Raw genomic sequence first — 14,985 nt, forward strand, 5'->3', positions numbered from 1 at the left:
CCTTGTGGCCATCTAACTTCTCTTTTCTTTTAAGCTTTAGCTGTTTGGGTAAACTAAGCCATACAGAAAACTACAGTGGCTACAGTCTCTAAAGACTGTATCTGTGATTAAAAGTTTTATTTTGATACTAAAAGAGCTTCAATTCTAATTTGTGAGTTTTAAAGCTCAAACCTGACAGGAATAAGCCTTATGTAGCTTCCTGTTATGTGTTCTCAAGGTTAAGTCTAGGATGGGTAACATAATTAGAAACAAGAAAGTTTGTTTATTCAAATGTACTTCAGACAGATAGATGGGCCTCAGGCCCTTCAGAAACCTGCTGAATAGGGCATTTAAGATGTTTAAATGTATATGACAGACAGAGATTCCCAAATCCTAGCAGTGATGGACTCCCTGCTTCCCACTGGGAAAGACTGCCGCAACGCCTCACCCACTGCCAGGACCCTGCCCAAACTGTGGACAGGCAGGACACTGCAAAACTAACTGCCTGGTTTTGCTTAGCCAAAGATAGGACAGCTGTTTGCCAGGTCTACAGCCAAAGATGGGTGCTCCCCTAGGAGCCTAGTGGGGTGGCCATCTGCAGGTCTCGGACAGGTTTGAAGACTAAACTAGTAAAAGAAGTAAGTTTTTACTATCCCTTTATCTAAAGGAACTCACTTTTCTTTGAGTAATCAGCCACCTGTGTCTCGTGGTGGTAAATAATTGCTTCTCAAGCTTATAACACAACACAAAGGTGTGAGTCTACTGCATTCTTTACAATGTGGATGTCAGTACAGATTACAAACAATGGTGATGCTAACATATCTAAAATGTATCTCTTTTTGTAAACTTAAAGAGTCTCGTAAGCTTGAGGGAATCCTCTGAAATCCATCTTTCACGTGTCAAATGGGCTCCAGGTAATTACTGTCAATCAGCAGCCTGTTTTCCTCTCTCCCTGGTCCTGGGACACCCCTACCCCCCACCACAACTACTGAGACTATGGGCCTAAAAGTTTCAAATGCACACCCAAGGAACAGATTTTCTCCCTAACCTACTTAGCTTTATCTTCTGTACCCTAAATATATATGTATCTTGTCCAGCACCCTGCCAGAGTCCAGGTTTTTCCTCAAAATCTGCATCCAGGACAGCTCTAAAGCAGTTACCGACAGGACAGGTGCTCCTGTCCAGCCTCACAGACTGCTTGAGCAAGGCTGGTGCTCTCCCAGCTACAGATGGTCCCACAGAGCCTGGACAGTCAAGTGAAACAGCCAGCTCTCCCAGGATGTGGCCAGCATCCCAATTTTCTTAGGGTCCTCAAAGATGATGTTAACCCCCAGTCAGCATGATGTAGTCTGAAGAATACAACGCCCTCACTCCTGGCCCCCACCATCCCTTCTGCTCCTCATTTTTTCTTAAACAAAAAGGGAGAAATGTTAGCCTGCCCCCAGGGACCTAGCAATTGCTTATGTCATGACCCGCCTTCACTGCCAGGTGTGACAGGCATGTACCCCAATAAAAGGGTTGCCTGCCGTCCCAATCTTTTGTTATAGGCATTCTCTGACCCTCCCCGCCTGTGAGGTTGGTGAACCTGCTTGAGATCCACCTCCAATAGACCTGATTTTATACTTTTGTTTTTGTTTTTGTTTTTTGAAACAGAGTTTCTCTGTGTAGCTTTGGCTATTCTGGACTCACTTTGTAGACCAGGCTGGCCTTGAACTCACGGGGATCTGCCTGCCTCTGCCTCCCGAGTGCTGGGATTAAAGGCATGCGCCACCACGCCCGGTGATTTTATGCTTTTAATTTGGCTTCAATTGGTTCATTCTGTTGGCCGAGATAACCTACCAAAAAAATTCTGTAATAACGACTTGCCCACCAATGTGGACAAATAACTGTTAGAAACAGCCCAAGGGCCCTGGAGAGATGGCTCAGAGGTTAAGCACACTGACTGCTCTTCCAAAGGTCCTGAGTTCAATTCCCAGCAGCCACATGGTGGTTCACAACCATCTATAATGTGATCTGATGCCCTCTTCTGGCCTGCAGATGTTCGTGCAGACAGAGCAGTGCATACATAATAGTAAATAAATAAATATTAAAAAAAAAAGAAAGTCCTAGCACTTGGGAGGCAGAGGCAGGCGGATCTCTGTGAGATCAAGGCCAGCCTGATTTACAAAGTGAGTCAGGGATAGCCAGGCCTCCATGGAGAAATCCTGTCTCAAAAAAAACAAAACAAAAAAGACAGAAAGAGCCCAAGTGAAGGGTTAACTTGGGCTTCACAGTTTCCGAGGTCTGTCAGGGTAGGGAAGGCGTGGTGGAGCAGTGCGGGACACAGGATGGGAACACAGAAGAGAATGAAGCCTTTGATGCTGGGATCCGCTTTGCTGTGCTCACTGACTGAATCAGGAATCTTCAAACCCAACTAGGGACACTGTGTTTTCCAGAAGACATCTTAAATAACCATGTCGAGACAACAAATGTGTTTACTTAAGGCCAGAAAGTTTGTAACCTTGTGGCTTCACAGTCCTGTCTGATTCCCTAAACCAAAACAGTGTGCCTCATTAATCACCTTACTGGTTCATTTACAGAACAAGATTTTCCAAGGAGCATAAACCAACTCATGGAACTTTAAATTGTTTTGTTTTTGTTTTTGTTTTTTGACACAGGGTTTCTCTGTGTAGCCTTGGCTGCCCTGGACTCGCTTTGTAGATCAGGCTGTCCTCAAACTCACAGCGATCTGCCTGCCTCTGCCTCCCGAGTGCTGGGATGAAAGGCGTGCACCACCACTGTCCAGCCGGAAGATTGTTGGTGAAAATCCTCCCCTAGCAGCCTACATAGCATCTTCCAGCTGTTTCATTATCCAGTTATATGTAACAACTATTCACTGGCCTGGGGCAATCATGAACATAATAACATTTAACAGGAAGAAATGAGGCAAGGAGCAAAACGCTGCACAGGGATGCCTGGACTTTTATCGATCCAAGGAGCAAATTGGAGTAGTAAAGGGACCCAGCTTTGAAACTATTTCAGAAGGACATATCTTCAATCCAAACAGCTTTTCCGCAGAACACTCTCTCTCAGAATCTTCCCACCAACAATATCCCTCAACCTCTCCATCTCTGTCTTGAAATGGGAAGGATTTCATTGCCAGGTTCTGGGACACCAGACAGAAAGGAAGGTGCTGAGGGAGGGGCTCCATGCCCTCTGGGAAGCATCTGGGTCTGAGCACAGAAAGATTGTTTCTGTAATTCATTTGTAACACCATCCCTGCTGAGGGATCACACCTGGCATGCTAACTCTCTCCCCTGATATTTCAGTGCAAGGCCAAAGCTGTGCCAAGGAAAGGTTAGAGGTTTTATTGTCTTTTTGGTGGTGGCGGTGGCGGTGGCAGCGGCTGCGGGGTGTGTGTGTGTGTGTGTGTGTGTGTGTGTGTGTGTGTGTGTGTGTGTGTGTGTTGGTTCTTCTTTTCTGTGGCCTGACAACACCCAGGAAGACCTGCTTGGAGTTTCTGCTTGAGATGCCTTCCTTGAGGCTCAAGAGAAATCAAGGAAAGAGTAGGGGCCCAGTGGGCACCTTTAAAGCATTTGTTGAGCTTTCGAAGGTCTTTCCTGACCTTTTGCGCATCTGCAGCTCACCTGGAAGGAAGTAGTAAGGGACGTGAGAAGGACCAAGCAATAAAAAGGCCCCTGAAACAGAAGACCAAGAACAGAAAAATTCTGCTTAGCATCATAAAAGAGAGTTTTTGCCTTTTAATATTTGAATATTTTACAACAATACTGTCTTGAAATGGGACTCTTTGAAACATTGGTGGTATTTTTCAGTATTTAAGCAATATTATTAAACCTCTGTTCAGCTGGCTTTTGGAATAGAAACCCAGATGACACTCAAACTCAGCCACTCTTTTTTTTCTTTTTCTTTCTTTTCTTCTTTCTTTCTGTTTTGCTTTGGTGGTGGTGGTGGTGGTGGTGGTGGTGGTGGTGGTGGTGGTGGTTGTTACTGTTGTTTTTCAAGACAGGGTTTCTCTGTGTAGCCTTGGTTGGCCTGGACTCGCTTTGTAGACCAGGCTGGCCTTGAACTCACAGAGATCCACCTGCCTCTGCCTCCCGAGTGCTGGGATTACAGGCATGTGCACCACCGCACTTAGCTCACTCAGCCACTCTTGTGGCTCCCGTCTCCAGTTCTTTTAATCCTGGCTAACACGGCGGCCTTGGACACTCTCTTCCGGTCGTAAGCCAGGCCGAGGGCAGCCATGCAGTCGATGAAGAGCGTGGTGAGGTTGACGTGCCAGCGGTACTCACTGGCGGAGTAGTCATAGGGGAAGGCGTGATGGTAGTTGTGGAAGCCCTCGCCTGGAACAGAAGCAAGGAGAGTGTTAGGGGCTCAGCGATTGCTGCTTTCTCCTCTTTGCACATCCCTGATCCAGTGGATAAGAGAATACTTTGCTGTTGTTTAGTGAATGCAGAACTCACTGCCTTCTGCTCTGAAGCAATGAGCTGAGAGACCCTGTGGGCCTTAATACTTGAAAGCACATTGGAAGAAAAGTTTGTATCCAAAGCTAACAGGATAAGAAGCCGATTGTTCTGGGAAAACATTTTACACTGGAAAATGCCAGAATGTCAGAATGCTCTGAGCTACTGTAGGCTCCTTGATTTTGCATAAGTAATCAGGATAGGAAAGTCCATCCGTAGGTTTATGCTTCTTACAAAGCTGAGCAGGCAACACACCTTTCCCTGGGGTACTGGTCTGCCCTATAAGTCTAGGCAGCTACAATAGAAAAGGCAACAGCTGCCAAGCCAAAGGAGCCAGAGCCTAGCCAAGGTGGGACTTTCAGTCACTGGGGCTCAGAGTGGCCGGCTGCTGTTGCTGCTGCTGCTCAGAGCTTTGGCTCTGGTGCAGGGAGGTGCTGATAAAATAGAACCCCTTTAATAAACATTTCTTGTATCATCTGATATTTAATTTTTTTCTGAAATTTCTGATTTTTTTGAATGACAGTTACTTTTATAGTAAACCAAACTGAATGTTTCACACAATACTTACATATCATGTTATTTATATGTTATTTTGTTTACATATTGAATTTAAATAATTTACTAAATTATTTACATATAACAATATTTACATATGTATTATTACATATTGTATGTTGTAAGATACACAAACTGTTGGAGCCAGCCTAACAACTCAGGTTTGATACAGAGAACCCACATAAAGGTGGGAGGACAGAACTGACTCTACAAAATTGTCCTTTAATCACCACACAGGCACTGTGGCATGTACCACCCTCCCCACATCAACCACACAGCCACACACACTGTGATGGCTATTCTTTTTTGGGGTAGGGAGCAGGGGCGCAGTTTGAGACAAGGTTTCTCTGTGTAGCCCTGGCTGTCCTGGAACTTACTCTGTAGACCAGGCTGGCCTTGAACTCACAGAGATCACCTGCCTCTGCCTCCCAAATGTCGGCATGTGTCACTATGCCCAGCTTGTGATGGCTGTTCTTAGCTGTCAAGTTGACTCTATCTGGAATTAACTGGAACTCCGAAATGACTGGACACAGCAGTGAGGGAGTTTTTGCTTAAGTAAATCATTCAGAGCAGGAAGAGCCACTTCTAGTTCAGACCTTTGAGGTGGGAAGCCTGGGTGAGGCCACGGAGGAAGCAAGCTTCTCACTCTTGCTTCCTGTCACCTCACTCGCGAGTCCACCTCTTCACTGGCCCACTTCTTCAGGATTCTGGCTATAAGTAAGAGCAGCTGAGACAACCAACCTCTGAACTGAGCACATACTGGGTTCTCAGCCCTTCTGTTCATATGCAGCCATTGCTGGACTAGCTGGACCACAGCTTTTAAGTCATTCTAATATATATATATTATTCATTCTCTAAGTTCTATTATTCTAGAGAACTCTGACTAATACACACACACACACACACACACACACACACACACAACCACTATAAGAGAGTCTTTGTATAATGTGATAATTAAAACATTTTTCTGATTTATTTGGATGAAAATGTATTATTTCTATGACAATGGGTATTTGGCTGAATATTTACACAAATATATTACAAGGAACATATGAGCTGTGACTTCAAGAAGTATAAAAATTGCTAGGTGGTTGTAGGTATGTTACGCTCTCCCACCAGCCTGTTTCTAGGTTGCCTAGCAACCTCTGATGTCATCACCTGCAGCTGTCACCAGGGGCTAGGGATAAAAGACCTGCCTACCATCCCGTACTTTTCTCTTGCTCTCTTATAGCTTTCTCTCCCTCTCTCTCTCTCTCTCTTCTCTTATGCTCTCCCACTGTCTATTTCTCTTTCTGTCTCTCTCTCCCCTCCATCTCTCTTGCCTCCTGTGCTCTTCCACTGTCTGTTTCTCTCTTCGTCTCTCTATGTTTATATATCATAACATTCCTTCATGGCTCACACAGGCTCTAATTCCTCTCCCCTTCCCTTCCCCCAAATAAACCTTTTTGTACCAGATCTACTACGTGACATCTTTTTGTCGATATTTCAACAGTGGTGGTGGCACGCCTTTAATCCCAGCACTTGGGAGGCAGAGGCAGGTGAGTTTGAGGCCAGTCTGATCTACAGAGTGAGTTCCAGGACAGCCAGGGCTACACAGAGAAATTCTGTCTCAAACAAAACAAAACAAAAGTATAAGAATCTAACTTCCTTTTACAATTTTTGTGTACACAGACACGTAGGAACAAAGATTTGATAACATCAACATATGACATGCTAAATTTTATGGAATGGACAAAATTACTGAAAGATCTATCATGAAATATAACAAAACATGTAAACTCCTTGACTCTGGGGGTCTGGATTTATACATTTTTGAAGTGGCACTGGTCTGTAATCCCAGCTACATAGAGGCTGAATCAGGAGGATAGAAAGTTCAAATCCAACCAGGACAAATTAGAAAGACTGGATTTCCAAGGTAAAAATAAAAGAACTAGACAAAAAGCTTAGTGGAGATATTCAGGGTCAGCCTAAGCTGCAGAGTGAGCGCCTAGACTACTTAGTGATCTCCTGTTTCACAGTGTAGAAAACTATATAGAGGCCTTGGGGATACAGTTCAGGGGCAGAGCATTTGCACACGGCTGTAAATTAAGCCCCCAGCACTTCCAGAGGAGTGGGATAATGGTGAAAGGGAAGAGAGGGAGGAGAAGGAGGAAAGAGAAAGTGAAAAGAAAGGAAAAGGAGGAAGAAATTGAAGATTCGAAAAGCAAGAAGCATACTCACAGGTTATTTTTAGTTAATTGGTATAGAGCTTTGTATATTGATGCAAAATAAGTTTAATTTTGATACAATGGATATAGAATTCAAATTTAAGATTATTTTTCACACACAGTACGTATATATTTCTACTCTAATATGAAGTATTGAACTCACTCAACTCAACTATAATACAAGGCTTACTCCTAATGCTTTTAACATGTTATTGTAGACTGCTTAGGATAATTAAGTAATACGAGTTAATTGTTAGTTCATCAAATCATGGTCATGTCAATTACTAGTCTATTTCTATCACAAGATAAATTGGACTCTGTAGATAGGTAAGGTAAAATAGTTAGATAAGGTCTTCAAAAAACTCAGAGACTACAGAATATGGCATTTAAAGATTTTTTTTTATTACTTTAAAGATTCTTTGACAACAATACAGGTTAACTTCTGGTAACACCCAGCCTACCTCAAAGAAGATGATGAGCATCAATGAACCAGGCTTCAAATGTGGCAAACCAGCCACTGGGTAAAATGTCCTTGTTTCTGCCACAGACAGAATTCTGCCTAAAAATGGGCAAACCTTGGATGCAGGCAGAGTCAATGGCCAAACTCTGCCAAGACAGGCTAAGCGAGTCCTCAATAATTCCTGCCTCCAAAATATGTCTGTCAGGTATATTGGACCAGAAGGCTGAAGATGATGCTCCAACGTTATAGAGAGATTTGGGTGACTGTTCAGGCAGCAAACTGTCCCTGTCATTTTCTCATTGTGGAAGCTGCACATTCCTGTCCACTCAGATAATTAATTTTATTCCTTCTCAAGTCTCTGATGGGGTTGAAGACCAGATAGTTTAGTTTTACGATTAAGCTTAGTTGTTTAGGGGTTAAGATGTTTTTAAGGTCTAGATAGATGTTTTAAGTTGATAGAGATGAAATATGATAGATATTGGCTTACACTCAGAATTATAGATGCACCAAGATAAGAAAGATGTTCTCTTCAAAGTTGCCAAATACAAATAGCCAAAACACTATGAATGTAACATATATATATAATTCCTGGTTGTTTCCTGGTTCTTCTTGCTGTAGGTAGCTTATTGTATGCATGTGTAATAATATAAATGTATATATAAAAAAATAAAAAATTAAAAAAAAAGAGAATAGCAGGAAAGAGAGGAGCCGTAGATGAAGGGAGGGAGGAATGAGGAGGTGCGGAGAAGAAATGACAACAGGGACAAGGCAAGGTCCTGGCCTCTGCTTACACCAGCAAGTCATGTGGCTAGAGCTGGGAACGTGCAGTGTAATGTCACTTGCAGAATACAACTGAGTCCATGTGATTCGTTCCTGTGACGATTATAGGGCAGAGCTGATTTACTTAAACACTGGTGGATGGAAGGACATGCACAGTGGGGGGAGGGGGTCCCCAAAACTTGGCTGGGGGGGTGGGAGCTCATGAAACCGCATGAGGGTGGTGAGCCAATACTCTGAGAATGACGCGCTTTTAAGTCTGCTGAACAGAGTCATGATTGGTTGTTTTCTTTTTCTTTATATAGCTTGGCTAGTCATGACATGCTCAGCTTATTGTATTCTCCATTGATCCTACTGTTCTATTTATGAATCTCCTGATCCAAGCAAGGATAGCCCAGCCCGAGAAATGCATCAGAGAAGACTGGAAAAGGGCTCATTTGGAGTTGGTTTTTTTTTTTTTCTTTTTTAAACTTCCGATCAAAGGCGGTATTTTTAATCCTTCCCTTTTTTACATAAAGCATGTTGCCTGACTCTCGTGTTTTCTTCAGTACACCACCCCTAGTTTTACAATGGAAGATGTGAAACAGAATGTGCCTTAAAACAGGTGATTCAGGCCTTCCTCAAAGCTCACCGCATAAGGAGACCACTGAATGTGAGAACGCCACAGACTGCTGACTTACCCAGAGTTCCAAAGGAAACCAGGGCGCTCTCCCGGGGGTGGATGTTCTTGTCATAAGGGCGAAAGCCATAGAGATGGGCGGCACTGTTCACCAACCAGGTGGCATTCAGCACTACGGTGTATCTCAGTAAAGTGGCAACATACAAACTGCTTTGAAAAGTCTCCCCCCAGCAATACCAGGGCACCAATGTGGGCAGGATGAAGCACATCAGCAGGATGCCAGGCTTGTAGTACCTACATGGAGAGACCACACACTGAGTCCATGGGGGGAAGAGGCTATTTTCAGTGGGAGGGGCTGCTATCGTTCCCCTAATGCTGTGAGTGCAGGGGTGGAGTGGAAGTCCCCTCAAGAAAGAATGAGGTAGAAAATGGTCTCAGTATGGAGTGTTGTTATCCTTTCTGAGATAAGTCTGTGTTGAGCTGAGATTGTCTTAAAATAACCCCGCCAGTTGCCCATAGAACAAGGTCTCCGCTGTTCTTACTCATAGAGGGATGAGGCCAGTTACTCAGCAAATCAGGACCAACTCCATCCTCAGACAATTTGTGCTGATGGGCTTTTCAAATATTTGTGGTTTTTTTTTTTTTTTACTCATTTACGTGTGTGTATGTGTGTGTGTGTCTGTGAGTAAATGCCACCTGTGCCCCTGTGCCCCTGAAGGCTAGAACAGCGGGTCAGATCCTTTGGAGCTGGATTTGTAGGAGTAAACCACCTCATATGGGTGCTGGGATCTGAACTAGGGCTCTCCAGAAGACTAGGACGTGCTTTTAACTGCTGAGCCATCTCTTCAGTCTCCAGAGTAGCTTTGTTTTTGAGAGAGTCTCACTATGTAGCTCTGGCTAGCCTGGAACTCACAGAGATCTGTCTGCTTCTCTCTCTCTCTCTCCAGTGCTGGGATTACAAGGCACACTTGCCTGAAAGGATGGTTTTGGACATATAAACCTGGGAATTCATTCAGCTATTCTCGGTGCTGAGAAGAATGAGGAGGTCTCGAAATCCTATCTCCCAAGCTCCACTCCCCTTACTCACCTCCTCTGAAACATCACCAGCTTCTCGGCTTTCAGGTCAGACATGTCCAGTTGTCCGCCCTTCTCTTTGACAGCCGGGTGTTTGCGCACAAGCAGCCAACCCACGTGAGAGAAGAAGAAGCCACACCGGGAGTTGTGAGGGTCGGCGTGTGTCTCTGAGAACTTGTGGTGGGCGCGGTGATCTCGGGCCCATTCGTACACATCATTCTGGAAGAACAGAAAAGAGGAATATAAACTGGACATTGCAAATATAAATCTTACCTAATAGTTTTCATAATTGTTATTTTTTAAAGATTTATTTACTTATTGTTATTCACATAGTGGTCTACATGTACACCTGCAGGTCAGAGGAGGGCATCAGATCACATTATAGATGGTTGTGAGCCACCATGTGGTTGCTGGGAATTGAACTCAGGACCTCTGGAAGAGTAGACAGTGCTCTTAACCTCTGAGCCATCTCTCCAGCCCCCGTAATTATGTATATTAGTTTATTATTGAAAAAAAAGAGCCTTTTGTTGGACTTAAAGGGGGACATGTTGGCATAATGTTCTTGTGGAGTGTATACAGTTTACTCTTGTTCATTCAAATGCTGATTTCTCTACCCCACTCTATGGTTTTAATCCAGGCATTGCACTGTGATGTTTATTCTAAGTATCTCCTGTCTCAAGTTTGTGTAAACATGTAACCGTTTGTTCTTTGTATTGTCAATAAAAACCAACTAGCCAATGCTGAGCAATAACAGAGAATAGAGTGGAGCATCCTGGTCCAATGAGGGGAGGAGAAAGAAAAGGGAGCATGGGAGGATGCATGAGGAGAGGACTGACAAGTACCAGTAGGAATGAGCCAGACCAAGGAGATGAGTAAAAATCAAGTATAATGTGGGAAATCTGAATGGGAGGAAGCTATGCTAGCTTGGAGGTTTAGGATGGAATAATTATTGCACAGCATTGTGCTCTAGGCTAGTTAAATAGATCCCAGTCTCTCTGTATGGCTATTTGGGTATATAGCTGATCAAGGAGTAACCACTGATTTATACTAAAATTATAAATCAGTAATAAATACTAATAATCATTCAATGCCAGGCAGTGGTGGCGCATGCCTTTAGTCCAAGCGCTCGGGAGGCAGAGGCAGATGGATCTCTGAGTTCGAGGCCAGCCTGGTCTACAAAGTGAGTCCAGGACAGCCAGGGATGTTACACAGAGAAACCCTGTCTTGAAAAACCAATAAATAAATAAATAATATTCATTCAACAAGGAGCCCAGCATTGAGAAAAAATGTCCTCCTGGGAGATTGCAAGAATCTAAATGTCTGTATGGTCCTCACTCCCAACCCAAGAGGACCAACATATAACTTATGAGCCTGAGCACATTTCTGAATGACCTCTGGGTTTTTCTGAACTTTATCCATTCCTTCAAGAATGTGCTAAGGTGTCACTTCCTCTTGTCCTCCAAAGATAGAAACTGGGAGCCTTCACCACATACATTGTCAGGGCCAGATGATCACACACGTGATGAGAACCTCAAATATCGTCAAGGCAAAGTAATTAGTTTTCTGGTATTTTTTCCCCTCCTCTTCCAAGGCAAATCCCGTACTGTGAGCAACAGCCTTTGGCTGGGTGTGTGTCTCCACCCCATCCCCCTAATTTCCTCCAGTCTATCCATTACAAACTTGCTGCAAGAAACGTCATCAATGCTTGAGCTGCCTATCCACCATGCTACTCCTTGATAAGACAGCAGTTCAACTTATTTAGTGGCTCCTTGACTCAGTTTCCTCATCTGTTCTAGAGCCTATGTCCTGGAGTGGCTGTGAGGACTTCAGGAATTAATCTGTGTCAAATGCTGGCCCAGTGTCCAGCACGGGCAGCTATAGACGTATCCGCTCTTACTACCTGAAACAAGAGAGTTCGTGCGTCTGTGACACATCTCACACCCTATTACAGTAGAGTCCAAAGACAGTCACCCCAAAGCATGATTTATGGTTGGCTAAGTATTTAGGAAACCATAGTCAGTGTCTTGATGATAGTCTGTAGGTCTTTAAACCAAAGGACTACAGCGGCCGTACTATGTGATAACCCAGGGGACGTAGGTTTCAAAAAAGTTATGACCGGAAATCTGCTCTACTAACGTCCTGTTTCCCTTCCCAGTGACCCCGGGATGTCCCCCATCGTGGGGAGCTCTGTACTGAGTATGTGCTTGAGAAGAGACCACCCAAGACGTCCTCTCTGGGTGCTGATGTCCTCTGCTCACAACGAACGGTGACGGCTTCTTACCTGGAAAGCCATCGTGTTAGCAATAATGAGGAAGACCCGCAGTGGCAGCCGTGCTTTGTACGTTCTGTGGCACCACAGGCGATGGACTCCAGCAGTAATGCCCTTAATGCTGATCATGTAGTACAGAAATGCTGCCGAGAAAACAGAAGAGTCAGCTAACTGATAAGTGCCCAGGCAGGAGAAAGATCAGAGCAACCCTCCTGATACAAGAGCATACGCTTCTTTGGGTTTGGAGGAGTGTGTGGCATCCACCTCGAAAAATCACCATCACCTCAAACCGCTCCTCCCAGGAATGGAGGTGAGTCAAGAAGACTGAGGGGCACCGGGCGCGGTGACACGCGGCCTGTAATCCCAGCACTTAGGAGGCAGAGGCAGGTGGATCTCTGTGAGTTCAAAAGCAGCCTGGTGCACAAAGTGAGTCCAGGACAGCTAAGGCTACACAGAGAAGCCCTGTCTCAAAATAAAATAAAATAAAATAAAATATAGGAGACCGAGGCACAAAGCAGGTAGCAAGGCAGGATGCTGGAAAGAAAACAGGTCAGCACTGGCCAGCTTTTGTTGTCAGACCACAGGAACACTTTTCCAGGTTCTAGGCCTGTTGACCTTCAGGTCATTTTCCCAAGGGGTTCAAGGTCATCAATCAGTCTACCAGGCCTAAATGTTTGGAAAATGGCAGTCAGAACTCAGCTGACCCTTTAGATGGAGGGGGTGATTCATGGGGCGCAGGGCCATGGCTCTTTGCCTCTCGTTACTGCAGCGTTTCGGCCCTGGAGCAGGGGTCTCAGGGCAAGTCAGCCTGCACACATTTACACAGAGCTTTATTGATTGCCAGCGCGGTCATAGTCAGTGCACATGTCATACCACATGTGAGGTGACACCGATGGTGAGGCAGAGCTGGAAGGGTTCTGTACTTGGTCACTCACTCCTTGTTGTCGGAGTCATCTCTTTGGGGGAGTACGTTGATGAAGCTACGAGCTAAGTGTTCGTCCAGGGTCACAGCACTGTTCCAGCTCCTGTCATGTGGTACACTTCCTAGTGACACAGCACCCTGACTTAGAACCTACGAGATCAGTCTCTCTAATGGGGAGTGGACACTGGGTACACCCATCTGTTCCTCCAATTGGTAGCACTAGGCCCTTTGGCTGAGGCCTTATTAAAAGCAGTACCCTCAGGGACATCTGGAAACCATAGAACCTCGGGGGGGGGGGGAGGGGGGACATGGGGGGGGCGCTACAGACAGCTGAGATTGGAGACACCAAACATTGTACAAACTGCCATGTGTCCTTTTGCATCAAGAGTTAATAGTTCTCTGCATGGCCTCTTTCCTCCTCTCTTCCGCCTCCTGCGTTGCATCCAGTTCCTTCTGTAGGACCCTCAGGACAACCACAGAGACAGTGTCTGTCCTCAGGAAAGTGTTGGCCATACCCCTCTGAAGCGGGATGAGGCCTTTGGTGATTTGCAGCCCCTGGCTGTGTGGTGTTTGAGAGCTTCCCATACAGAGGATGTAGCTGTACCCGTAGCAGAGAAAACCAGTGAGGGCAAGTCCTGAGATGACAGGAGGAAAGGGAAGGCTTGGGGCAGAGCAAGAGTACCAGGAAAGTGTCTGAATTTGCTTCACGCTGCAGATCATGCAGGTATGCTGGCTCCAGAGCGTGGACAATCACACCTTTACAGGGGCACTGGGGTGACAGCCCTCATACATTGACCATATTCTTATTCTGCCAATAGCTTAGGTCACTTCGATTCTTTCTCTGTCCTCAGGGAAAGATTATCTAAGTTTCTACACTGATAATGGAATGACTTTCCCCTCAGAGGAGGGTTGGAAAAGTTTGTACTTTGGTTCTCGGTACTTTCAGAAAGGTCTTAGTCCAGAGGGGTTTGTTTGTTTGCTTATTTGTTTGGGGGTTTTGGTTTTCAAGACGGGATTTCTCTGTGTAGCCTTGGCTGTCCTGGACTCCCTTTGTAGACCAGGCTGGTTTTGAACTCACAGAGATCAGCTTGCCTCTGCCTCCCTGAATATTGGGATTACAAGCATGCACCACTGTGCCCAGCTTTGAGTGGTTCTAAAATGAGAGAAAAGCTTTTCAAAATCCCCAAGTCAGGAAAATGATGCATACACAGTCAGTTGCTGATTATGCATTTTCTTTTCAGATAAAACAAGAAAAGCCTCTAAAACCTAAAGGAAGGAGAAGCCGCCAACTGAGGCCTTGATCCTTCTTGCTCCCGAAGGCAGAATTTTGCAACCCACATTTCAGGACCATCATTCTGTGAGCTAGTCTACCCACCAGAGCCCAGGGAGAAGAGTAAAATAATTCCACCTTGCAGGTTCTGTGTGCCAAATTCCTTTCCAAAATCATCGCACACGCTAAAGGGCAGGGTACAGAAGCAAACGACCATTGTCTTGGCTTTGGGTGGCATCTCTTTTCCTGCAGCAGTGACTGATGCTAGCCAAACACAGGAAATTTGGCCAAACACAGAGCTGAACTGGATGAGGCCTGTAAGGAGGACTCGGCTGGAGAGGGGGCTTGCAGGGACTCAAACTCCTTTAAAGACTCTCTCCACACCCAGTC

General features: G+C 45.1%; 1 protein-coding gene across 2 annotated transcripts in view; it reads right to left on the minus strand.

Moving 5' to 3' along the window:
* Positions 1 to 2,437: 2,437 nt before the first annotated feature.
* LOC311587058 (acyl-CoA desaturase 3) overlaps positions 2,438 to 14,985 on the minus strand; it is a 37,996-nt gene continuing 25,448 nt past the window's right edge. The window contains exons 3-7 of one of the 2 annotated variants that reach the window (XR_014775763.1): positions 12,416 to 12,546; positions 10,148 to 10,353; positions 9,122 to 9,354; positions 4,012 to 4,319; positions 2,438 to 2,662 (exon numbers count right to left, since the gene is read on the minus strand). Coding sequence is in view for 1 of the 2 variants with exons in the window: in XM_084763496.1 (XP_084619622.1) it covers positions 4,120 to 4,319; positions 9,122 to 9,354; positions 10,148 to 10,353; positions 12,416 to 12,546 (770 nt within the window). In the remaining variant the exon portion in view is untranslated. Of the gene's footprint in view, positions 2,663 to 3,969; positions 4,320 to 9,121; positions 9,355 to 10,147; positions 10,354 to 12,415; positions 12,547 to 14,985 lie in introns of those variants that run through there. The other variant, XM_084763496.1, reaches the window with a different exon arrangement.

The sequence above is a fragment of the Acomys minous genome (genome assembly GCF_964271855.1).
Source record: "Acomys minous genome assembly, chromosome: 2".
NCBI lineage: Eukaryota > Metazoa > Chordata > Mammalia > Rodentia > Muridae > Acomys > Acomys minous.